The sequence below is a fragment of the Notolepis coatsorum genome (assembly GCF_963971535.1).
Source record: "Notolepis coatsorum genome assembly, chromosome: 1".
NCBI lineage: Eukaryota > Metazoa > Chordata > Actinopteri > Aulopiformes > Paralepididae > Notolepis > Notolepis coatsorum.
In genome coordinates, this window is record NC_140165.1 from 304,867,169 (window position 1) to 304,892,932 (window position 25,764).

The 25,764-nt window shown below is 41.0% G+C and overlaps 1 protein-coding gene across 1 annotated transcript in view; it reads right to left on the bottom strand.

The window, feature by feature from the left end:
- Positions 1-24,612, bottom strand: part of ncam1b (neural cell adhesion molecule 1b) — a gene marked incomplete at both ends in the record, with an annotated part of 188,861 nt that extends 164,249 nt beyond the window's left edge. Inside the window, one exon of the mRNA XM_084310955.1 lies at positions 24,555-24,612. Within this exon, the coding sequence (XP_084167081.1) occupies positions 24,555-24,612 (58 nt within the window). The remainder of the gene's footprint in view (positions 1-24,554) is intronic.
- Between the last annotated feature and the right edge of the window lie 1,152 nt (positions 24,613-25,764).

The window sequence follows — 25,764 nt, forward strand, 5'->3', positions numbered from 1 at the left end:
GATTGATTTTGAAACGAGATTTCGATTTTGCATCATGCTGCAACTTTTATTTGTGTTATGCATTGCTCTTGCTGCTAGTTTTATTATGTATTCATTATATAAAGCACTTTGAACTGCAATCTTTGTATGAAAGGGGCTATATAATTATTATTATATGAACTATATATTATTATTGACTGCACTCACATTCCAATTGTACCACACTCATATGCTCCAGAATAAACGCACAGTGCTTAAATTCGGTATAAAGATTCAGCACTATGGACCGGTCTGCTCAAAATAATTTATTTGTGGATGACAAACAAATGCAATGATGAAATAAACTAAATACAATACGGAATAAACAAAATAAACACATTTGGCATCTCATATCCAAGTCTGAGCGCAGTTGGGATATCCAAACGTGGCAGTGGAAAAATATTGGTGATTTTGCGCAAGCTCCCACGCTCGCGGCCGTATTCCGATCCGCGCAATAACATTCACAGGGGTAGGTCTCCTCGGGACAATGCATCCTCCAATGCATTGTCCTGTGGCAAGGCACTTCCGCATCCATTTTCTAACCGGGCGCATCATTACTTTGCCTTATAAGGAGCTCTGGAGGCGTTGTTTTGTATGCAAATGACCTGAACGGGGACGCGCTTTCTCCAAGCAGATATCAGATCATATCACAGGTGCGAAAGTTTGAGCCACTTAAGACATATTACCAGCACGTTCGGGACTCTGTCTCAGTCGGTTCCAAGATAAGTCTTCCAAGAGAACTCTTTGGAAAATTTTGGGGAATGAGACCCAATGTCCTTAGTGGATAGCTCGCAAAGACGGAGCAGATACCGCGCGCTAAACTCGCGCAGTTAAGGGTGCAATTAGCACCACGCAATCCATTCTTTGTGGATTCCGCCCTCAGTCTTTACAAAAACACTGCACTGTTTGTCTACTTCTGTTTTCAGTCTGAAGTTGGTTTAGGCGGAATTCAACAATGTTTTCAGAAATGTTTAGCTTGAATTGTGCTTGAAAACGCATAGCCTGCCCTACCGACACTTCCAGGTAAGGAAAGGAACAGGCTGAAACTGGGCCTAGCTTGCTGCCCATTAAAAACCATGTCTGTCTGTGTGCATGTGTGTGTGTGTGTGTGTGTGTGTGTGTGTGTGTGTGTGTGTGTGTGTGTGTGTGTGTGTGTGTGTGTGTGTGTGTGTGTGTGTGTGTGTGTGTGTGTGTGTGTGTGTGTGTGTGTGTGTGTGTGTGTGTGCGTGCGTGCGTGCGTGCGTGCGTGCGTGCGTGCGTGCGTGCGTGCGTGCGTGCGTGCGTGCGTGCGTGCGTGCGTGCGTGTATTTCACTCTTGTCGGCATACAGAATGCCTGATTAACCATCTTGCACAGCTGGACCTAGAAAGTAGGTCCTATGTTCACACTATGGATTTTTGCATAGGAGAAAACTCATTTAAATGGTCATCTAGTTCAACACTGCATATCGGAAAAAGAGGAGCTCCCCTTCATGGGAGATATTACTTAGCAGATCTATGTCATGTGATCAAGTTACACGATTGGTTCGCTAGATCAGGTGGCCAACGACGTCACTGAAGTTACACGATTGGTTCGGCCGACCGACGACATCATCGGTAAACGTGTTCCCTATTGGCAGTTGCTCTTTCTAAATGAATCGGCACAGTGGTTCCAGCTCATTCCAAATTTAACACGCTAATGAGCGGAATATTCTGCGGCTCCTAAATAACACTGACACGCTGCTCTTGGATACATACTACTTGGTTACGCAATGTATGTAACGGTTCAGCATAGCGCAGAGTAGAAGAGAAAACAGCTCTTCATGCAGTGGGAGGCATGAGGGAGAGCGCCGAGTTAAGGCACCTCAAATAACAATCCCTCTGACAATACAGAGTGAGTCTAAAAAAAACGAGACACATACGCAGACAGAAACAGATGCAGGGAGTCCTGTTCAGTCTTTCTGAACAGGTTGATGCCCTTTTTAACATCTTGGCCAGGGACTACAGATGCAATCTAGCCTTCTGGCTAATTCTGGCGTGTTTACATTTTTTTTTTTTTTTATCCACTTTTTCTCCCATTTTCTATATATTTCTCCCATCCCAATTTCGTATCATCCAATTCAACCCTCCCCTGTCACGAACGCTGTTTCTTGCCTCCCACAAGCCGGCTGCAATGTGGACTAAGTCATACATAGCACAAGTCCCCTCCGGTACTTGAGGTAACCGCAGTCGCATCTTTTCACCTGCGCAGCTCGATCTCTCAGTGGCGAGGAGTAACGCGTGGGAGGCTCACGCTGCCCCCGACACTTCCTGATTCTACTGCGCAGGCGCACCAACCGACCTGTAGGAGTCGCTGTCCACAACGCTCGATCCCCACCCATCAGTTTCCCACCCCCTAATACGGCCAATGTGTATTAGTATGAACGACCAGCTAAACTGAAAGCAATGTGGAGCGCTGGGCTCGAACAGGCAAGCCCAGCGTCTCCGTCATTCGTGGCGAGCGCCTTGCCCACTACGCCACGTAGCCGCTCACGCGTGTTTACATTTTTAATGTTGATTAATATGCACTGTCCCTTTTGCAAATAAACTTAAACTTAAACAGATAATTCGAATAGTTATAATTACAATTAATTTAAGCCCTTTCAAATCAAACATCCCAAGATGTGAGTGGAAAGTATTGTTCTCGCAACAGCATTTATAACAGTTTTTTTGTTCTAACGTAGCTCTAACGTAGCTTAACCATGTGATATGCTACATAGCATAGATACATACACTGGGCGACAGTGGGTCAGGAGGTAGAATGATCGACCTGGTAATCACAAGGCTCCCGGTTCGATTCCGGCTCCTCCCGGCAGCGTGTCGAAGTGTCCTTGAGCAAAACACTTCACCCCTAACTGCTCCCGATGAGCAGGTTGGCACCTTGCATGGTATCTGTGTGCATATTATCCAGGACTTCACATTATAGACACTACCACTGACTATCCCTGTAACAAATTGGCCACAATAACATTGACCACACGCGGTCCATGCCACATACTAGGTTTTGACCTAGTTTTGTCCTAAAAGAGTTCACCTGCAATGTCAGCCGCTGTTCATGGCAGAGAATAAAATATCATGAAATAAAGAAAATAAAAATGACTACTCATCAGTGCATCTACACAGCAACAATATATAAATAAATACATTTGACCAAATCATGCGCTAGTGCCACCAACTGAGAAAGTGGAAAAGTCCATTGTGAGCCCTCTATTGACACATTCACAATAACTTACAATTTCTTACAGGGTACAGGTAGGGTTAGTATTACTGTTGAAAATGGTCAAACAGAAATGTAAAAAGAAAAAAAAATCCTCTTGTAGCATGATGCGTGAGAAAGAATGCCATGCCAATATCTCGGCATGACGTGTTGCTCTGCTAGTGGCCGTAGGCTACTCTCTGACAGGTGGCCGGCTTGAGTCAGCCTCGCACAGTGTGAAGATATCCTTTTCCCTGTTTCTGACCTCTGCTGAAAGGAGGGCCCACAGATGGCTGTTTGTTGTTCTAAAAATCGCTCTATCATGTCACGAAAGCTGTTGCCGTCTGTGATCAACCAGCCGGTGTTTTGGTAGCTGTTTCGGTAGCTGGCGGCTGGCTACGGTGCCGCATCTCAGAAAAGGTTGCAACACGTCACGGCGAGTAGGTGCGCCACTTGTTGGCGATTTTAGTGCTTTCTGCGAGGCAAGATTCGGGCTGTGTACAAAACATTGTGTGTGGATTACGTCTGATAGTCCTGCCGCAACAGATTGGATGTATCGTCTGTCACACAGGCGGGATATTTTGCTTCCGATCTCCATTCAGCAATGGCCTCCTTTACTAACCAAGTCTGAGTCCACCCAGGGCTGGGCAATTAATCAAATAGTATTTTCAATTATGATTTAGATTTAGGCTTCCAACCATTATGAAAACAAGATAATCTAGCCAGATCATGTTTTTAATTTTAAACCAGGTCATGTTTTTAAGCCAGGTCAAGACTTTGAGCCAGGTCATGTTTTTGGTTTTCAGTTGAATTACATTTAAAGTACAAGGACATACACAATGTTTCCAAAGTCAATGAGTAATCGTTTTAAATAAACTTGAGCTCGATATCTACCAAAATAATCGTGATTATGATTTTTGCCATAATCCAGCTTCCACTGATCCATTAAGGGATGCGCTGTTATGCTTAAGCCAATGCTCAACAAATGCTCAAGCATGTGCATGATGCGCTGTTATGCTTAAGCCAATGCTCAACAAATGCTCAAGCATGTGCATGATGCAGCGTTTCTGTGCTTCTGCACAACTCAAAGGAGCTATCACACTCGCATCATGCTGTATGACTTTAACCCTGTAGGCCATGGCAAACACTTAAAAACAGCAAAACCCACATTCTGCCATTGGATTCTGCCGTTTTAAGGGTTAAGAGTCATATGTGGCTTACCGATATCGACACATTTTCTGTGTGAAACATGCACAATGCATTCTACTGTATGTAATGGCTTTACTCGTGTTCCATGCATCACTTCCCTCCACAGACACAAGTTATTGCAAACTGATGTAGGCGTACATAGTAGTTCATGTATGAAGAGTGACACATCTTGTCTGCTGTTATCATGCTGTCCTGTTCAGTGAAGCAGCATATGTGAATGTTGTTGTTGTTGTTGTTAATGTTGTTGTTGAATACCGACGCACCACTGTAACCAACACAAATCCCCCGTACATCCACTGCATTCAGTGAATAAAGTGTTTCCGAGTCCAACATCCTTAAAATAGTCCGTAAGGCGTAAGCCAAAAATTATATAACATTAGCCTAACAAAAGAGATGGCACATTGTATTTCATAATGTCATTATGATAATCCCTTTGCCAGAAGCGTTGTCGTCTCATAATCTGTCCACTCTCGCTCCGTCACGGGGCCGACCGAGCTAGCAGTTAGCAGCAGCAACAGCAACAACAACAACGACGACAAACGCTGGCAAACAAGTGTTCCATCTCTTTGAGAGAGCGGCACTGAGGCTCCGTCTCTTCCCCTCTTGATTTAACCCTTTCACTACCACACTACAGAAGGTAGTGAAAGGGTTAACCTTCTGTAGTGTCACAGTGAAAGGGTTAACCCTTTGGTAGTGTGGTAGTGAAAGGGTTAACAACAACCCTGGGCACCACCGAGGCAACGCTCTATAATTCACGAGTCTCATCAGCCTATGACGGGTTGACTCTGCGTATGACGGGTTGACTCAGCCAGATGTAGGACATGGGAGTCGCCCCTATGTGGAGCAGAAATATAACAGGTTAGCCGGTAATAGTACTAAAAACAAATGTAGGGATCGAGAGGGAAAATACGATTTAAGAAGGAATTATAATTTAAAACAACCATATGTCCGCACTATTCTTAAATGTGTATTTCAGTTTGTGCGGTGTAATCCTGTGGAATGGCTTAGGTGAAGAAACAAAAATGAGCAAGAACATTGTACAGTTGAAAACAGGTATAGGAAAACTCTCATTGATGAGTACAAAAACGAGGAGCTCTAAAATGGTTATTTTATATATTATTTTTATTTCTACAAAAAAAATATATTTTTTATTTATGTTTATTTTATTTGTTATTTTAGGTTTGTAAGATATTTTGTTTTATGTATGATATTGTGAGGAAGGGCAGGACTAGCATTTGCTTCCTACTGCTCCTTCTCAAACTCATTTGTTTATCATTTAATGAAGAATGTAAGATTACATTTTTTTTTATTCTTTAGTTTATCCTTTTTATTGTGTTTTTTATATGGTTGATTGTTCAAGATCAAATAAACTCAACTGAACTCAGGTTAGCCGTCTCCCCAGAAAAAGACAAAATACTTACACGTTCAATCAAAGGTCCATGTAAGTCTTTTCTCCTGTAAAATCAATACACTGCTGATGTGATAAATAGGCTTGAATGTAAAATGGGGTAGGGCCGTCGTGTGTGAGAACAAGGGCTCTCCACCATGACGGCAACCTTACTCCCGGGTGGCCAAACCACACAGAGGCGAAATGGTAGCAAGAGGAGAGGCCAGGGTGTGATGCCCAATTCATTACTCATCCATTATTCATTAGGAACACAATGACCTTTTCTCCAAATTAAAAAAAAGAGGTCAAAGTGGCTGTGAAGGTCTCAGATTACACTGTGTTAGAGCAATACTTCATGTTAGCATTACACTGTGTTGAAGCAATACTTTATGTTAGCATAACAGTCTCAGATTACACTGTGTTAATGCAATACTTCATGTTAGCATAACAGTCTCAGATTACACTCTGTTAGAGCAAAACTTCATGTTAGCATTACACTGTGTTGAAGCACGTCATGTTATCATAACAGCCTCAGATTACACTGTGTTAATGCAATAGTTCATGTTAGCATAACAACCTCAGATTACACTGTGTTAATGCAATAGTTCATGTTAGCATAACAGTCTCAGATTACACTGTGTTGAAGCAATACTTGTTCATGTTATCATAACAGTCTCAGATAGATTACACTGTGTTAAAGGAAAACTCCAACATTTTGGGAAATTAGCTTATTTGCCATCTATCCTGGAGTTAGACAAGAATATACATACCGTACTTTTCGCACTATAAGCCGCACCTGACTATAAGCCGCAGCAGCGAAATTGAATGATGTGTACATATATAAGCCGCACTGGACTATAAGCCGCAGGTGTTTTAATGTTTAATTACCATATGTAATTAGCATTGGGACACAATACTGTCGGACAAATAACAAGCATTAAATCATTTACAAGTTGTATTAAGTTTAGCAAATAAGGGAACAGATAAATAACATTTCAATGCAGTCAAAAAAGCAATATTTAGATGTTTACACTTTCGAGTTTGGTCACGTCGAGTCACATATAAGCCGCACCGTTATATAAGCCGCAGGGTCGAAAAATGGGGGAAAAAGCCGCGGCTTATAGTCCGAAAAGTACGGTACCTCTTTTCTTCTCTGTGCATGCAGTAGGAGTAGGAAGACACCCACCATTAGCCTAGCTTAGCGTCAGTCACTGGAAGTAGGTTCCTCCATTAGCCTAGTTCCCAACGTCTTCCTACTCCTACTGCATGCACAGAGAAGAAAAAGGTATGTATCTTCTTGTCTAACTCCAGGGTAGATGGCAAATAAGCTAATTTCCCAAAATGTTGGAGTGTTCCTTTAAAGCAATACTTCATGTTAGCATAACATTTCATATAATTCAGTACTTGGCTATATTCTGAGTTCCTGAGGAGTCAACCACATTGGCCAAATCAATAGTGTTGTTGTCACATAGGCTACTAACAACGTCTTCATCTTCCAGTATATAACCTAATAAATTATATATTATCATTTAATACTTCAGTGTTCTGGGAATAGAAGTGATTTTGCCTGATTATTATCAGTGAAGACAGGTGTGTGTGTGTGTGTGTGTGTGTGTGTGTGTGTGTGTGTGTGTGTGTGTGTGTGTGTGTGTGTGTGTGTGTGTGTGTGTGTGTGTGTGTGTGTGTGTGTGTGTGTGTGTGTGTGTGTGCGCGTGCGTGCGTGCGTGCGTGCGTGTGTGCGTGCGTGCGTGCTGGTGATGGCTATCAAAGTCACAAAGAGAATTTGATGGAAATGTTACACCAAAGTGCTGCAATGAAATGGGCTACTTGACAATGAAATATATTACTGTACCGGTAATTGTTGGTCACAGAAACTTCAGAGCCAAACAGAGCACAGTCCAATCAATTAAGAGCCAAAGCCTTCTCATTAACATTTATCACGAGGCAACTAAAGGCACGAACAGAAAGAAATAAAGTATCCTCGCTTTTACGATCCGTAAGCCGTCTCCTCCTGGCATCGCGGCCCTTTTTCCCGCTTCCCGATGATTATCAATATCAGCAATTTTCGAATGAAAACATTTGCTGTAGCCTAGTAGCCACCAACAGCTTGCACCAGCTCAGCTGCGCGGGCAGGCCGGGCCGCTTTTACAGCCTCGACTAGCAGCTTTCAGAAGGACCATTTCACATCTGCTCTTTGCCTCTCACATGAGCTAGCGGAGAGCTTATACAACTTGGCACCGGGGCTCTGAAACGCCGCATCATCATGCGTCCCTGTAATGTTCTGCCAGTTGGTACTGTAGTGCCACGCGCTATCCTCCGCTCGTTTCTCAGGGGAAGACGGAGGGACACACGCTGCCCGTTATCTCGGCTTCCTCTATAGGAGCCCGGCGAGCTGGAATGATATGTTGTCACGTTGCCTCGGTGTGTGGAAAGCCAATGTAGCCTGATTATTCTGCACAGAGTCAGTGTCGTCGTCTCTCAACACAGTATTGCTGAGTTTTAATGTTTAATGTACAGAATCGACTGTATATAGTCCCTCCGGTGATTCGGTAACACTGTACGTTATCACCTGCTGTAATTGCGCTCTGGACATCCGGCTTCTCCAATTATGCCTCTAGGAACACCGATAACGTGTGAGATACGCATCACGTGTTCTCCCCACTTAATGAACGTGCGATTTCAGCACTTCTTCCATGGCTGCTGGGGGAGGTCTGGAACCATTCTAATAACCGTACGCGATGCTTATCATGACTTGGCATCAGCTGGCGAGCAGCTCCGTGTGGACAGGGAATGACTCAGAGAGTGTGAGCAGTATAGCGGTAAAGAGGTTAGGACACTACGGTGACTACATAAAGAGAAAAGGCTTGGGGCACAACAAGCTCTATTCTCCCTGCCGTGTGCCAAGTCATGTGTCCTATAGCGTCTCAATAATAAATGTGCCACATTGTGCACGGACGCATGAAGAAAAACAGAAGACGATGCTCCTATACACTACATGAGGAAGCCGCTCGGAGCTCATCGACCGAACCAATGGCCAGATTGGGTTTGTTGCAGCTTAGACGAGACACGCAGTCATCGTCTTAAATCGGAGATGAGGGAGTTTGAGTTGAAGAGACTCCCTGCTCTTACTGTAGCTGTGGGGGCTATAAATGCCTTCCAGCTTGGATACTCATCATCATAAGCTACAGTCCTCCTGGGGTCCTCATGGGCTTTGCGAAGGGGGCTGCGTTGAGCTGGTCAGGGTCAGATGACCCCGTCCTCCCCCATCGCCCCATCCTCCCATCCTCCTGACAGCTAATAACTGCATAATATAAAATGCTATTGTTGTTCCAAAGCCGGGTCAAAACTGAACCAAAACATGACTTAAATGTCTTGAACTTGTTTGCAGCAGCTTTTCTATTTGCAACATTTTATGAGTTTTTTTTGCGGTAATATTTCGGTTTTTGTCACATATTTTCTTTTATGTTAATGCATATACACAGCTCTTTATACACGGCTCTGAATTTCATGTGGAGAAATCGCTGTAATTTTGCTAAGGATTGGTTGAATTGGCATTAATTACTGTGAGATTGCGATTTTCTGGACGGACAGAGCAATATTATGTCCATGTCCAAATCATGTTGTCTGGATAACTAGAGTCATCAGAAAAACAACACATGCTTTAACTAGACTAGACGATGAGCAGACGGTTGCTCTGACATAACATCATCGACAATGTTTGTCCTGGAGCAGGAGAAGGTGGAGAGAGGCCATAAAACACATTACAGTACAATAATGCAATGTGACAGTAGAAGAGTAGAACATAAATGTATTATATATATATTCCTACTTCCTGGTTTGTGTATAATTTCCAAATAACTCACCAGGATTGTTCCTTGGAGATAAATCAAAGATGATGATAATAATAATAATAATAATAATAATAATAATAATAATAATAATAATAATAATAATAATAATAATAATAATAATAATAATAATAATAATAATAATAATAATAATAATGATAATAAACTGTATTTGTATAGCACCTTTCATACAATAATTGCAGCTCAATGTGCTTCACAGCAGTAAAAAAAAAAAAAAAACAGACGTAAAATTAGCACAAAAGATCAAGAGCAATAAAGTGTAGGCATAAAATTAGGCATAAAATAAGCATAGAGTCAAAATAAGGCATTGAATATTAAATATATCGTTTTTCATATTAGCAAAAAAACATCTTAATGATTACGGTTTGATTATCACTGATGCACATAAAATAGACATATAAAACCATGAAACTGGCAGATACACATAAAATAGTCATATCATCAACCCAGTATTTTTTTGATGTTTACACAATACGGTTGATAAGACGCTGCCCCGTCATTTGACTAATCAATGTAAGCAAGTCCTTAAGGGACGGGAGCGGTGCCCGCGAGGGTCATTTTCAGAGGCATGTGAGTGTGCAATGCACTTGTGCGCATATGAAACGTTGTGTGTCCCCCCCCCCCCCCCCAAAAAGGCCAAGCATCTCCTCTCGTCTCTCCGAGGCCTGGATCTGTCTGATCCAGTCCCCGTCACAGAGCAGAGGAGTCGGGCAGCAGTACAGTCGTAGTCTAGTCTCCCCCGGCTCCTCCTTCCTGATGGATGAAAAGCTTTGCATCTCTGGGATCTGATTTAAGTAAATGGTAAATGGCTGCATTTATATAGTAGCTGTAACACTGGGTTCCACACTATCACTAGTTAGGTATCTCCTTTGGGTTTAAAGGGGCAGTTCCCCAAATTGAAGTGCTGTATCTATCCATCCAGATCGTTTCAGTGTGATTTGCCTAGTTTTGGTGATGTCTGCCCTCACTCCGATACAATGGAGAAGAATAGCACTGAGTTTGTGGCGCTCAAAGCACCATAACAATGCATTTGAAAAACTCAAGAGCAAGGTCTCTCTTTTCCAGAAATCATGACTTCCTGGTTATTCAAGATAATCCACAGACCTTGTTGTGAACAGTTTCATGTAAGAACTATTTTCTACTGAAGTACAGTACAACCCCCATTCATTATTATTAACACATTGTTAGTTAACTCAATGGGGGCCATCCACGTAATATTACGTGTTTGCCCGACAACCGTTGGGTGCCAGCCACGTAATATTAAGTTTTTATTTTATTTTATTTTTTTTCGATTTTAATATCTTATTTAATGCCATGCATTCATGGTGGAGCATAATACCAATCATATGCATTTGGATTTTTAACTCTAGCTTGTGTAGGGCCGAAACGCCAATGGATTTAACGTTATTAGCTTAGCGCCTTATAAATAGCTTTGCAGGAATTATCACGGTATAAATCGGGAATGTATTGATGAAAAAAATATTTCTTTATGGCATATTGAACGGAAGGTTCATACTGTCAATTGACAATGACATTGGATGTAGCTATAATATAAAATATAGATTTAGCTCTACAAACAACGTGACACACAGTGAAAACTTGTAATGAAAAGCTGGCCTTCCTAGAGTGGGGCCTGTCTAATAGCTGGCACTGATTGAGTTAAGAGAAGAATATGGAATATGCCATTTTAAATATTTTTGGAAATAATTTGTATCCATTCTTTGATCTCTGAGTTAGGGCTGCAACTCACGACTATTTTGATAGTCGATTCATCTATTGATTAGGAATAAAATGCGTTATTCCTTCCTTGCATCGCCATCTTATAGTTTAGATAATAATAAATAAATAAAACACATTTAGCTATACATCAAATGGCTGCAACAACAGACCACGGAGGTACAGCATAACATAGATCCAACTAATCGATTATAAACAATAGTTTAGTTAGATTAAAGTCGACTGTGTCTTTCTAAGCCTCTCTCCAAAAGCTGGAGAAAACCCAGAGAGTCTTAATTGATAAAGGCAGTTGAATTAGCAAATACTAGCTAATGTATAATCTGTCTGGATAGCATTGAGACAGTTTACAAAGAGAACTTAATTAGGCTACCCACTGAAAAGGAGATCAAGGGGGTTGTTAGGCTACTGGACGACAGGCAGCAGTTGTGAAAACACACGGGGGGAGACAGATAAAGAGAGAGGGATGAAGAAGCAAAGCTCCTTCAAGATTACAAAAATCCAATAGATCAAAAAGTATATTATTACTGACGAAAGGACACAGAGAATGATTTAGTAGTTTTCTCAACCAAAAAAAAGCATTATGAAGCTGACACAGAGAATGATTTAGTAGTTTTCTAAAGAAACATTATTAATCTAATTTCGATCAAACACTGCCTAGGTTTTGCCACTGGCAGTGATGTGGCCAAGGAAAAGGTTTAGCGAAACAATCTGAGAATACGGTTTGAAAAATGTGACCAAAAAGAGTCATAGTCCAGAGCCGGATATCATGCCGTTAGTGCAGTGCTTCTCAAACTCTTTCTGTCAGGCCCCCCTTTGGCGGACCAAAATATTTTGGGCCCCCTCCCCCCCTCGCCCCAACAAAATAGTCATGAAATGGGCCATGTTTAAATTTATTGAAATAACACCAATATCGTGACCTTTCAAATTGGCCCTATATTTTGTTTTCAGAGCTGTCATGGATGAAAAGCCAGCTTCACACAGATACTGTATGTGGTGCTGAATGGTATCAATACCTTAACTGCTGCATCATGAGATACTTGGTGGGCCATGAGATGAGATACTTGGTAGTACTCAGCACCACACTCTGAAACTAGCTCTCTAGGTGGTATCAGATGAGATTTCAAAGAGTTCTTCCAAGAGTTTGGATGGAGATGTGTCAGGAAGCTTTGTCTCAATGTTGTCTGTAAAGGTTTTTTTTTTATCCAGAGTAATGGTGATCCTTTTCTGTGTCTTATTAAATAATGATTTTCAGAATTTGAGAAATGGTATTTTCATGGAGAACAGTGCAGCTGCAACAGATAGCACTTTAGTGATAATTTTCTGTAATCCAATTTTTTTTTTTTCTGAATCTCAATGCCCCCCCTAACACTGCCTTAGTGAATCGGACACATCAGACATGAGTTCACCGGTTAGACTGTCCAACCAAACCATGGTCAGGTGGAAATATAGGCTACAGTGTTTCTACTTAGGCCTACTGATTTTAAATATGTTTCAAGTCCTAACATCAATTCAATGAGCATTTATCTATTTGGTATCAATGAAAAGGTCAACTATTCAGCTTTCATAAGGTCTAAGCCTATTTATGTTTGTCAAATAGACACAATGGACAGCAGAGTTATGGAAAGTTCAAGCTGATCCAAATGTATTTTGTATAGCTAAATATTAGCCTATATAGTCTCCAGAAAGTATTTTGAAGCAGGGGGTGGGGCTGAATGGAATGTCACTTCTGCTGTCGACCACCCACACTGACTTTCGACTATCCTCACCTTAATTTCAAACCTTTATTTAAACTCCAAAAGGCAACTGAGGTTTCCCTCATTTACAGTCACGTCAAGTGTACAGAAATAAGCACAAAAAAAGGCATATAAAATCACACAGTATATAAAATCATAAAAGGCGAGACAAAAGTAAGGAAAAGAAATCAAAATACATTTAAAACACATACAACTTGTTTGACAAAGGTTTTAGATCAAGGTTTTAAACTCTGCGACAGAGGGGAGAATCTCAAGCTTTAAGGACCGTTGGAGTTCATTGCATGAGCTAGAGGGGCATCGTAGCAAAATGTAGATTTATCCTGTTCCCAGCAAACTCGAGGGACCTTAACCCTTTCACTGCCGCACTACCAAACGTTTAACCCTTTCACTGCGACAACACACATAAGGTTAACCCTTTCACTGCCACAGGGCAGCCGGTTAACCCTTTCACTGCCACACGACAGAAGGTTAACCCTTCACTATCACACTACCGACGGTTAGTCACTAGAACAGTTTCCATTGGTTCCAAAATTCCATTCCAATAATGATGTGGTATAAGGAGGTAGCTTACCAATAATGATGTAGTATAAGGAGGCAGCTTACCAATAATGATGTAGTATAAGGAGGTAGCTAAGCTTACCAATAATGTTTAGGGATACACCGATCCTATATTGATATCGGATATCGGCCCCGATATGACTAAAATAGCTGGATCGGGTATCAAAAAAATATATAATAATAATAATAATAAATAACAATTCAGCACATTTATATCTATCAGTGTTTCCCTTATATGCATTCAGCGGCACTGTGCCGCCGCTAAATCATGAGCGCCGCTGCTCTGAACAAGACTACCCCCCAAATGCATTTTTTTTTTTAAATAATAAATCATTAATATATATATATATATATATATATATATATATATATATATATATATATATATATATATATATATATATATATATATATATATATATATATATATATATATATATGTTAATGTTATCATTCCATTTGGGCTGTGGGGGGTGCTTAATGTCGACTCAGACTGAAGGCTTCTTGTCCTCTGCGAAAGCATGCGATTGGTCCACTGATGGATACATCTTGATATTTGTCTAGTCTAGTGTGTTCATTAGATGGGTGAAATCCTCTTTCAGTGCCTCTGTGCCTGTTTTCTTAGGCAGTTAGTCTCGCTGGTATTCGCGGCCATTAGCGTTAGCCATATTATATATATTATAACATTTACATTTAGTCATTTAGCTGACGCTTTTATCCAAAGCGACTTACAAGTTCTGGGCACAACTCTATCAGCTGAGTAACAATGTTCATTATAATATATATATATATATTTTTGCATTCGACTAAGAGGTTGGCAGTCGACTACGGCTACTTTCTATCGATTAGTCGACTATTCGACTAGTCGAGGTCAGCCCTAGATTTGTTATTTGACTTGCCACAAATCTCACCCTCATGGGTCCACTCCCACCCCACTTATTGTCTAGTGATTGATTCCGTATCTACAGGTGACGACTGACATGAGGAACAGGCTGCAGGGAGACCATCTGGCCGCTTGTATGTGTCTCAGCATCAATGGGCCCCCTACCAGTGAATTCCCCACCAAAGAGCCCTGGAGCTTTTCTTTCAAAAGCCCAGGAAAATGAAATGCTCTAAGGCAGAATGTAGCCTATGCCACTGAGACTTCCTAGGTGTAACGTGCTGTTGTAGTGTTATGATTTGTGTATGTTCAGGGAACAAAATAAGTACCCGCCCAGCGCCATTGGCTTGTAGATTTAATGTTTGGCGGCTAGATATTAAGGTCTGCCCGCCACCTGGCGGCTAACAAAATCCACTGCATGGGTCGGCTGTGCTCGGCGTCAATATGATGCGGGAGTGGTGAGTTGAAACTGTGTGTGTGTGTGTGTGTGTGTGTGTCACATGTCCGTTCTAATGTTTACAAACAATGAACCTTTAAATGTAAATGAGATGCGCTCTGCTCACGAGGTCAAGTTTGTAACATGAGACGCACATGAGGTCTGTCTTCACCCGTTCTTTAGCCTACAAGAAAACCCTGCAATCGCGTTTTTGATTGTGCTCTGATATTTTACTATTTCACATTTGATTTGACCAAATATGTGGAGGCATATTCCCTGCAACAGGTTCAAAGATAACTTCACATTTATTGGCAATTCGTTTCCTTATATCGCTTCCTCCAGGGTTCCAACTTGTGTTGACAAAATGCAACCCTGCTCAGCTACGGAGAATCAGCGCTCTCTCTCTAGACTAGAAAGGTGCACTCAGTAGAGCACAGATGTCCGCCAGGGCGGCAGCCACACATAATAATAATAATAATAATAATAATAATAATAATAATAATAATAATAATAATAATAATAATAATAATAATAATAATAATAATAATAATAATAATAATAATAATAATAATAATAATAATAATAATAATAATAATAATAATAATAATAATAATAATAATAATAATAATAATAATAATAATAGATTGGATTTGTAATGCACTTTTTGTTCACTGGGATCCCAAAGTGCTACACTACATGGTTAAAACAGTTAAAAAAATTGAAATAAAATAGTTATTAGTAAAACAAATAAAATAAAATACAGAATAAAAATAAGATAAAAATAGAACATAGTTAATTAAAAACATAGTATAAACAGACAATTTAAAAACAAAAGCGCAATCAAATTAAAATAAAAAGCTAACAGTCAAAGGCCTTTTTGAACAGGTAGGTTTTCAGGCCTGCCTTCTCTCTCTATCTATCTATCTATCTATCTATCTATCTACCCCTCTCTCTCTCTCTCTCTCTCTGTTCAATGATTTAAAGTGGCCAAACGTTACAATATAAATACTAATTGGATTTTTGGCTGGTAAAAAATCTGCCCGGCTGGTAGTTTTTAAAATCTACCAGCCAAATGGCTGGTAAGTCAAAAAGTTAAGTTTGTTCCCTGTGTATGTTAGACAGTTAGTATGTTCTATGTCTGTTTTCTATTTATATTATCTATTAAATCATCTATATCTATGTTCAATACAAATAGTGTAAATTAGTGTAAAGTGTTGAGGCATGTCATTAATCTTGACATTTACCCTGATTACAACTATACTGCAAACTTTTTTTATCTCATCAAGTGAAAATATCTTGTATTTGGTACAATAAACCCAATATTGAGTAGAATTATAAGCCATTGAAATAAGCCAAATTATCTGCCAATGGAATAAGATAATTCAAGATAATTCTACTCAATATTGGACTTATTGTACCAAATACAAGATATTTTCACTTGATACGATAAAAAAATGTGCAGTGTACAAATATGCAGCTACTGTACCTGGGCCTCCAGAGCACTTCTAGTGTCAGCGGACAGCCGGACACACCAAAAACATCCTAGCAAATTCACACGAACATGACTCCATGAACATGCATAACCTATCTCGAACAAAACTAAGTAGTTTTAAGTTATTTCTCCGGCAGTGTGCGCTAATATGGATTCCGGCGGCACGTGCGCTTTGCGCAGCACATATGGATTCCGGCAGCGCGCTCGCAGCACAGCACTGCTGTTGACTTTTTTTGCAGGGGAAACACTGTCTATGTGTTAATTTGTTACATTTTGTTTCACTAAGTTAGGAAAGTAATGTTTTAAGTCAAGCCTGATGTTGCCTTGCACAAAAGAATGATCCCAGTCTCTTCCACACAGTGAGGCATACAGTTTATTAATTGAACAATGGGTATCGGATCGGTACTCGGTATCGGCCGATACCCAAAGCCCAGGTATCGGTATCGGGACTGAAAAAGTCGGATCGGTGCACCGGATCCCTAATAATGATGTAGTATAAGGAGGTAGCTTACCAATAAGGGCCTTAAAAATGTACAAATACCAGTGTTTGTTGCGCCTCTCCTTCAGCGAGGACCAACCAACCTTCTCATAAAGGACTCGGACACAGTGATCTTGACCGGAAACATCACTGCCTGGTATGGAAACAGCACGGCACAAGACAAGAAGGCCCTACAGAGAGTGATGCGCTCAGCCGAGCGTACCACGGGTATTGCACTACCTCCCCTGCAGGTTCTATACAACAAGAGGTGCAAATCCAGAGCCTGCAGGATAATGAAAGACCCTCACCACCCCAATAACAGCCTGTTCCAGCTGCTGAGGTCAGGCAGACGCCTGCGAACCCCAGCTACTAGGACAGAGCAACTTAGGCTCAGCTTCTTCCCCCAGGCCATCAGAGCCCTGAACAATGAACATTGAGTGCCACAGAACACTGAACTATCCACACACAAGCACACATGAACACACACACGACACGCACGCTGTGCACGCTCACACACTAGCAGCCACTTAACACTTTAACATGCACACTCATGCCGCACACTTATGGCCAAAAGGAAAGGCCACTTTAAATTAGAATAACAGGAACAGTGTATTGCACTACCAAAGCTACCTAGCATGTCCTATATGCTCTGTAAATAACTATGTACAGATACCGAGATGTCACACCATGTTACCTGTTACCTGTTTATTGCACAATGTTGTTTTTTTATTGGATTCTATTATATGTTGTACCACTGTATTGCACATCGTTGCGGGCAAGACTACCCGCATTTCATTGTATACTTGTATGCCGTGACAATTAAAACTCTTGACTTGACTTGACTTGAGTGTCGTATCGATCACCTATTCTCGCCTAAACCATATAGCCTAGTCTCCTGACTCGCTCTAGGAATGCCATGGCCAAAACATCTAATTGAGAGATGGTTCTCAAAGCCCATCTCACAGGTGTTTATCAATACATTTCACAAATGTGAAAGAAGTACAGTGTATGTTCTCAGAGATATTGAGTTGTTTACTGGATCATATGATGGGAAAATAAATAAATAATGTTTATAAAAATCAATTCACCATTCGCTATGTCCCACACCCCACCTTAGTTACTGTTGCTACTCCGACACAGAGTAAGTGGTCGGAGCCAATTACTGTTGTTCGAGCACAGAAACATTGGCAGCTCAACGTCATGACAGATCCAGGAGGCTTTTAAACTACATTTGGAGACAGATAGACCATATATCGTCAACAAGCCATAAGAAGGCCATGAAGGGATATATGCAAAACGTAAGTTGATTACTGAAAGCTGAATCACTCGAGGCAGAGAAGCCTCATCTGACAATCATCATGATCAAGTAAGAGACTGATCCAGGAGCAGGTTAAGATACAGTCATTATGATCACATGTACTTAAGACTCATCCAGGAGCAGGTTAAGATACAGTCATCATGATCACATGTAGTAAGAGACTGATCCAGGAGCAGTTTAAGATACAGTCATCATGATCACATGTAGTAAGAGACTGATCCAGGAGCAGGTTAAGATACAGTCATCATGATCACATGTAGTAAGACTGATCCAGGAGCAGGTTAAGATACAGGCATCATGATCACATGTAGTAAGAGACTGATCCAGGAGCAGGTTACAATACACAGTCATCATTTATTAAATTTAGGAGAAGACAGCAGGGGACACACACACCACTGAGGATAAACGGGGCTACCGTGGACAGGGTGAGCAGCTTCAAGTACCTGGGGGTCCACATCTCAGAGGATCTGACATGGACAACACACATAGACTCAGTAGTAAAAAAGGCGAAGCAGCGCCTCTACCACCTGAGACAGTTAAGGAAGTTCAGAGTATCTGGGAAGATACTCCAGTCCTTCTACTCCGGAGCTGTAGAGAGCATCTTGACTGGAAAGTAAACATCACTGCCTGGTATGGAAACAGCACGGCACAGGACAAGAAGGCCCTACAGAGAGTGGTGCACTCAGCCGAGCGTACTACGGCCCGGGTATTGCACTACCACCCCTGCAGGTCTTATATAACAAGAGGTGCAAATCCAGAGCCTGCAGAATAATGAAAGACCCACACCACCCCAACAACAGCCTGTTCAAGCAAATGCCTGCGAACACCAGCAACTAGGACAGAGAGACTTCGGCTCAGCTTCTTCCCCCAGGCCATCAGAGCCTTGAACACTGAACTCTCCACACACAAGCACACATGAGCACACACACAACACACACACTGTACACGCTCACACACTAGCAGCCACTTTAACATGAGCACACACACACTCATTCTGCACACGCTCACACGTATGGTCACTTTACAAAAGGAAAGGTCACTTTAAGAATAGTATAGTATAACTTGAGATTGTATAATATAGCATTGTATAGCTGTGTACATAAAGACCCAGTGCCTCATCCGTAGCTAACAGTGTATTGCACTATCACAGGACCTAGCATGTCCTACCATGCTCTGTAAAAACTCATGTACATATACCGATATGCCCTACTTTGATTACTTGTATTATTGCACAATGTCGTTCTATTGGATTCTTATTATATTATTATTGTATTATGCACAATCGTTGCGGGCAAGACCCCCCGCATTTCATTGTATACTTGTATGCCGTGACAAATAAAACTCTTGACTTGACTTGACTTGACTTGATGATCACAGGTAGTAAGACTCATCCAGGAGCAAAGTGAGATATAGGCCTAATATATAACCAAATGTCTGTATACCTTTAAATGTTTAGTATAAGAGTCAGAGTGTAATATGCTAGACAAGAGGGAGCCTTTTCCACAAATATATATATTACTGTCCCGTCTCTTGGGTCTTTAGAAAGACCAGACAAGGTCAGAGGAGTTTGTCTGATCATATTTACTGAGGATGGCCAGATACATAATACATGATACATGATCATGCGATTTAGTTTGAGTGGTGTAGTGTTACAACAATAAATAACAAAATGTTCTGAATAAATAACAATGTTGAGATTGAGAGTTTGGACTTGTTTTTTTTTTTTACAACGGAAATTACATTTCTTGTTATTACAGAGAGAGTTAAGTACCAAAAAAAAGGTACCGTTGGGTACCAAATACCAATACCGAATTGCAGGAACTGGTACTGGTACCGGTATCGGTTCAAATGTGAATGGTACCAAACCCTAGCCTGCATCTAATTGTTTATTACCTTCACATAGCTTACTGTTGTTGTTGTTGTTGTTGTTGTTGTTGTTGTTGTTGTTGTTGTTGTTGTTGTTGTAGCATATAGTATAAAGTTAGCCTTATGCAGCTAACATTAGCTGATTGTCCAAACCGTTTCCCCCCCAACAGATGTGTATGTGTGCCCCGCAGCATTACAGCTGTCAAGACTGCCGCCTTGCTAACGTTATTGCCGACTAACGTTAACATTATTATTACTGGTTTGGTTTTCTGCAAACTGACATGTACTGTATATAATACAAGGCATTGCTTTATGTTAGAATAAATGTCATCCTTGTTCAGTTGTTTAGCTGTTGCGCTGAATGATTATGTGGCTGGTCACACAGCTTGATCCACTGGCAGCATTTTGCTATGTCTAGTTTTAGTTTCACAAACGGGATATAAAAAATAAAAAAAGAACATCCCATTGCTAAACCTCCCAGGATAGAAAAGATGTAGAACCTGCACACTATGCTCCAAAATACACATTTACACATTTTTTCACCCTTTTACCCAGTGATTTATATACACACATATATGTATATAAACCCACAAAGCCAGCCTGGAAATAAATAAATAAATCTGAATAAATTGGATGGGGGCCTATGGAGTAGGATTCTGACAATGTCAGAGGGCAACCATTGCTAAGCTGGCAGTGACCATATTCACACAGTGGTGGCCATTTTGCTCTTATGTCATGCTCAGGTTGGGTTCCCGAGATGAGAACAGGGTGGAAAGGAACCCAACCTGAGCAAAATGGCCACTGTGTGAATTATGGTAAATTGGGACAGTTTGCGTTTGAATTCAGTTGTACCCTTTATTAAACCCTTTGGGGGAAATTAATTCTCTGCATTTGAGACACAGTGTTGTCGCCCAGGGACCGACTCCAGTTGTAGTGCCAGTACCTTGGTCAAGGGCAACGGCACGAAACATAACATGCATGTATTTTCCGTGTGGGAGGAAACCGGAGCACCCGGAGGAAACACACAGAAACACTGAGATAACATGCAAACTTCAGGACACAGCAACGGGTGAATTGAAGATCGCAATGCAGTAGTGTTGTCACGATACTGGAATTTCGACTTCGATACGATACCTTGAAAATTAACGATACTTCGATACCATTTCGATATTAAAAAAAAAAAAATATATATATATATATATATATATATATATATATATATATATATATTTTTTTTTTAAACAAATTTAGCTTTTGTTGCTGGTTGATTCTCCTCAGCTTCTCTCTGGTACTATAAGAGAAGATAAATATAACACTTTTAAAACCCTTTGTTTATCTTTAGATCACACAATTAAAAATAACTGTTCATCTCACTTCAATCATTTTTATTGCAAATGCAGAACATGGTATTTTCTCAAGCAGACAGATGTAAACACTGTAATCTGTGTTGCATGTACCTGACAAACTGAACTGTTTGTATTACAGTTAGTAACAGTTTCGATTTTTATTTAAAGATAACGAGAGCGAGCGAGAGAGAGAGAGAGAGAGAGAGAGAGAGAGAGAGGTAGCGGTAGATAGAGAGAGACAGAGAGAGAGAGAGAGGTAGCGGTAGATAGAGAGAGAGAGAGAGAGAGAGAGAGAGAGAGAGAGAGAGAGAGAGAGAGAGAGAGAGAGAGAGAGAGAGAGAGAGAGAGGTAGCGGTAGATAGAGAGAGAGAGATAGAGAGAGAGAGGCTATGCTCGGAGCATTTTAGTAACGTTACATTTTCAACAAGATTGCTGCTATTTAAACACTTGATGGAAACGGGGTAACGTTAACCTTATGTCGACTGTAGTATTGTATGACCTCGACATAACGTTTAAACGTTACTCCGTTTCCATGCAGTATTTATAACGGTGGCCAGCTAAGCTAACGGAGCTAGCTGCTAGCAGTAGCTAACGTTAGCTGGTAGCTGTAACGTTACAACGAATCAGCTGTTGATATTATGCGCCATCAGTAGACAACGTATCATGTATTAAACTAGAGTTAATGGTTTAATGCTTCAGTCACAGTGACGTTGAAAGAGCAGCTGTCACGAACCTCTTTCATTTATTTATGGAGATCCGCGCTGGCACTGCTAAAATGTTTGTTTACTAACGGAAGACGGCTCTGAGGGGGAAGGCTGGACTCGGAGCAGCCGGAGGGGCAAACGCGCTCTGAACAGCGCGTCATCAACTTGCTGTAGAACACTCGCCAGCTGGTACCGATACTGCAGAAAGTATCGGTATTTCGGGAAATGAGTATCGAAGCCGTTTTAAATATTCAGTATCGATATGTGTCGATACTTCGATATTTTTGACAACACTACAATGCAGGAAGGAAAGCTATTAGTCATCATGACCCCCATGAACCGAAACTTGAATTGAATCAATAGGTCCCTGCAAAACTCCCACCCTTGTCTTTCAATGTTGCTTCCCTACTACTGTACTAATGAGCATCAGAGTTCAAATGACATTTATTGTGTTATAATTTCCAGTCCCTCCGCCCTTTCCCTTTCTCTCAGAATAACGTTTACCGGCCTCACCCCACATCAGAAGAAATAAAAAGCTACGCTCACTTCTACAGAACACATGCCGGCCGCTTATAGTGCTCCATCCTCCTCATGTCGCGCTCACATATCGACTTACGCAGTTTAACCGAAAAAAAGGGTGTGCGGGGAGGTCGGTGAAAAGCTTGTCATTTGACACCAGGAATAGCTGGGCTCCACGGCACAAACAGCAGATGTGTGTCGAGCCTCCCTGATGGATCTCATAACAGTAGAGGAGGAGGGGACGTTTTAAGACGACCACGATGGGAACATTCTGGCAAAATACAACTCATACGGAGGCACACAGCAGTGTGATATTATATAAATACCAATGAGCATAATGTGAGATTCACATCCGTTTATCCTCCTCCCGGGATCTCTGGGGAGGAATACTAAGTGTCTCTCTTGTAAGGTGGCCAGCAGCATTATACCAAACACAATCTCCGGCAACAGATGGCGAAGATGAACAACCCCATTACCAAAACTGCTTTGTATCCCCCTTAATGGAGAAGTCATACCTGTGGTATGGGCCAGGCTGCAGCAGCATCGATCAGGCCCATAATCATGAAATGGAATCACTGGCCAGAGCACAGCCCCCCGGCCGCAACCACCACCACCACCACCACCACCAAACCCTCCAACCGCCAACTCAAACCCTTCATCATCTTATCCGGAGATCACATCACAGATGAGTCACACTGCGTGCAGCACAGCCATGCTTCGATGTGCGAACGAGACCCACATAAAGCTGCACCACCACCACAAAACGAAGGAGCCTACTGTACTGTAGGTGTTCCCAGACACCTAGTCACAACAATACAGTAGCACATATATCACTGCACATGCGAGAGACACGTTTTCATTGATACAGTGCACGGTGCACCCTTAACTGGAAAATGGTGACTCAACCCTGTCTCTCTGTGACTGTGTGTGTGTGTGTGTGTGCGTGTGCGTGTGCGTGTGCGTGTGCGTGTGTGTGTGTGTGTGTGTGTGTGTGTGTGTGCAAATAATATGGGGATCAAAAGCAGGCGCATTATTCAGCAGAAGAACAACCAGCTGAGTACCCCCGACCGATGGCCATCAATTAGATTATGGCTGGATGCATAATACCAAAACAAAAAAAACAGGACATCCGTGCACGACATGACGCTGTGTGAACAGAGGAGAGAATCCCCTCCTTGCTGCTGATGCTGAACCCGATCAACACGCGCAGGATTGATTGATAGATTGAAAACTTTATTTAACAGATTGCAGAATGGGTACAATACACAGTACGGCTCAATACACACAATTGTTAAGAGGGGATGCAGACCAGAGAAAGACGTGTGTCTTGTTTACATCAGGGTCCCCCCCCATTTTCAATTCATCATAATATATAGGACATGTCATAACGTTTACTCCTCCTGTACTGGGGGGCTGTGTCTGTGTGGCGTTATGTCTATGTAATAACACTGTTATAATACAATAAAATGGCTGAGAAATGGAATTTTTTGTCCTATATGGTAATAATAATGCATGTATGATGAGACGTTAGCTAGCAGCTAGTTAGCCGTGTGCAGCAGTAACGTTACACCTGCTGGAGGGCGGAGGAGGAGAAAGGGAGGAGAGGACCAAGAAGGGACACATGCTGCTCCTGGACACGAACTGTCATGATGGAGGTTGAGAAAACAAATGATAAATACCTTATATTTAGTTAACCAAACGCTACTGTACGTTTTGGTTAAAGGAGTTGGGGTTAAATGGGATTATATGTGAGAGATTAACGTTACGTTACCTGTAGAGCCCACGAGAAGAAGCACGGCTAGAAGGATGATGTCCCTTGACTGAAGCATTGCAACAACTCCCGTATTATAACGTTATACCGCTTGACTTTTGTTATTTGTATTTTTTGTTGCTCTCTATGTCCGTATCTTTCATGAACGGTTCATCCTCATGTTGTATCTTTTGTGGGCAAGTCCTCCTCCGTGCGTCGGTTTGTTGTTCACGACGAGCGGCAGCGAGACCACTGATGAGGAGCGCGAGCGCACTGTGTTCAAAGGATGACTGACAAGCAGCGCCTTCTCACACACAAGCGGATTCATCCGCACAGGAGGCGGGATATAATGGTCTTGCTGTAAAATAGTGCGCCGAGTGTACTGCTGTGTGGAAAAGAGATCCGCGGGCATAGACTGTGACACCTGACACAATAATAATAATAATAATAATAATAATAATAATAATAATAATAATAATAATAATAATAATAATAATAATAATAATAATAATAATAATAATAATAATAATAATAATAATAATAATAATAATAATAATAATAATAATAATAATAATAATAATAATAATAATAATAATAATAATAATAATAATTGAATGAATGAATTACTTTTATTTATATAGCACCCTTCACAGCACGAATGCACAGGGTGCTTTACACTACAGCTTAGTATATAAAAACAGAACAAAAACAAAATCAGAAATAAATGAAAACAACAACAGACAGCAGTTAAAAAAACAGTGATACCAGATAAAAAAGTAGAATAAAAGAATTTAGATAAAATCATCAGTCACTAATTAAAAAAAAGTGTGCCTATGACCAAAGGCCTGTCTAAACAAATGTGTTTTTAGTTGTTTTTTAAAAGAGTTTTCAGAGGGGGCAGATAATACATTTGGATTATCATTTTGTGGTTAAGCACCGGTTATTTCAGGTTAATTAGCTATAGCAGCAGTCGGCAACATTACTGAGTATGTTAAAGGAATGTAATCATTACTTTTTACTGAAGAGTGTTATACCGCAAGTAACTTGAAAGCATTTGAATGCTGCTAAATTAAATGTACCATAAAAATGCATCCTGTTTCATGAGGAGTTTGAATTGGTTGAATAAAAACCTACAACTGTGGGTCAGATCATATGTTGCTTATAGATTCAGCCCCTGAATTGCTAACCTTGCCCAGTCTTATTTTGTGAAATGGAATACACAGTTGTGAGT